The sequence below is a fragment of the Ictalurus punctatus genome, chromosome 10 (assembly GCF_001660625.3).
Source record: "Ictalurus punctatus breed USDA103 chromosome 10, Coco_2.0, whole genome shotgun sequence".
Taxonomy (NCBI): Eukaryota; Metazoa; Chordata; class Actinopteri; order Siluriformes; family Ictaluridae; genus Ictalurus; species Ictalurus punctatus.
In genome coordinates, this window is record NC_030425.2 from 23102949 (window position 1) to 23105000 (window position 2052).

At 37.9% G+C, this 2052-nt stretch overlaps 1 protein-coding gene across 1 annotated transcript in view; it reads right to left on the minus strand.

Moving 5' to 3' along the window:
• Positions 1–220: 220 nt before the first annotated feature.
• The window catches only part of notum1b (notum, palmitoleoyl-protein carboxylesterase b), a 19977-nt gene continuing 18145 nt past the window's right edge, over positions 221–2052 (minus strand). Inside the window, exons 10-11 of the mRNA XM_017478404.3 lie at positions 928–975; positions 221–814 (exon numbers count right to left, since the gene is read on the minus strand). Coding sequence (XP_017333893.1) covers positions 499–814; positions 928–975 — 364 coding nt within the window. The 3' untranslated portion in view covers positions 221–498. The remainder of the gene's footprint in view (positions 815–927; positions 976–2052) is intronic.

The window sequence follows — 2052 nt, forward strand, 5'->3', positions numbered from 1 at the left end:
GGGATGGCACTTGGACACCACAAAACGTTAGATTTGTACTTTTTTGACTTTGTTGTGCCAGTGTCATAAATTGGATAAAACTCTATAAGAACAGCTTCAGTAAGACTTTTTTTATTTTAAATTATAATTATTTTTTTAAGAGAAAGGTTTTCATTTTGAGTTATATAGTTGTTTGAGACATTTATTGACAGTGTCAGAAACTGTCCTTAGACTTCAACTATAAAGTTTCAGGGTTTTATTTTTTTGTCCTTTTCTCAGTACCGGCTAATTTTTTTTGTCTGGTAAAATCACACATACGCTACAAATGCTTATGGCTGAAAACGACATCTTCCTTTAAAATTAAATCCACAGCCTTGTAAAGGGACCTGTGAATATCCATCATTTACAATTGACTCTTCAGTTCATACTGCCATTTTGCTGCTTAACTCATATACTGGTAATGGGGTGTGTGTGTGTGTGTGTGTGTGTATGATTTCATTCAGCTTCTGTGTACATGGCTCAGTTGCCATTATTGAGCATGCCCAGTAGTGTGCTAGCCTCCATGCCCTGCTGCTGTGCCATTCGCTGCACGTCAAAGCCCATATGAGTGAGGAACTGGATGACGCTCATTTCCTGTCCGGTCATCTGATCTCGGATCGTAGGGCACGTCGGGTTGCAGTGAGGCCATGGGCAGCTGTCGATCAGATGTAGCGGGCATGCACGAGGCGGAGCGCGATGACTGCTGTTGTTACGAAGGCTGTTCTGGAGGCTGCGGTCCCAGCACTGCAGAGCACGAGGCAGAGACGTGCCCTTGACATGCACATCCATCCAGTAACTACAGACAGAGCAACATAGACAGAGAGTCAGACAAGGGGCTGCAGGGGGACTGGAGAATAACAGCATCATCAATACCAGAGAAGGAGGACAGGACAAAGGCAGAATACTCACTTTCTCGTGATAATCTCGTGTGATAAGCAGGCAGGTGCAAACATGGCCCTGTCAATGACAAACAAGACACACGATCAGATCTGATCATTTAAGCCATATCGTTGGGTCATTAAATCCAGGACATGCTTTTTTATGCATTTGTAAATTAAGCTCAGTCAGAGATAAAGCTACTTTATTTATTTATTTATTACAGCAAATAATTTGTGGTTAGGTATTACCATAACAGTTATCCTAACATTTTCTATCAGCCGCTTCGTTTAGCAGTAGTTCCATCTGCAAGGTTTATATTAAATGCACTTGTTTTAATTCTTATTGTTTCTATAGTAACAACTTCTACAAGGGCTTGTATTGCAGACACCCCACATTTTCACACTTTTGGAAGGAGTCCTTGGTGTCAAAGCTTTGTAACACTCAGAGGTCAAGCTGTAACTTTATTCGATATGGGATCAACATCTCAATTTGTTTTTGTTTTTTTTTTGTCTTAACTTTAAGAGAATAAAAGAGAGGTGAGGGAATGACTTCGCTATAGCTGCTGTAATATATAATGTAACTATAAACTGATTATGAAAAGTACTAAGTGCTGTTATTGGTAAATATTTCAGGGTTGTAACAACCATCACACCATCCCATCCCAACATTGATTATTTTCCTACAACAGCATCAGGTTTTATTCCTTACGTTACATATAAGGGATAATCATGTTCTGTTATGCAAATGCAGGCTGTGCAGCACTACTTTACCCAGTCACATACAGTCACATACAGTCATGTCAGGGCATTTATCATCATTTACATAATCACAATTTTATCGCTCATTCATACTACAGTTGAGGTCATAAGTTTACATGCACCTTGCAGAATCAGCTAAATGTTGTTAAATTATTAATACTATTTATTTATTTTTTTTTAAATAGGGATCATAAAAATTACATTTAGTTTTTTTTTTTTTTTAGTACCACCCTGAATAAGCCATTTCACATAACAGATGTTTACATATAGTCCATAAGACACAATAATAACTGGATTTACACAAATGAACCTGTTCAAAAGTTTACATAACCATGATTATTAATACTGTGTGTAGTTATCTGGATGATCAGCTACGGTTTTATGTTTTGTGATAGTT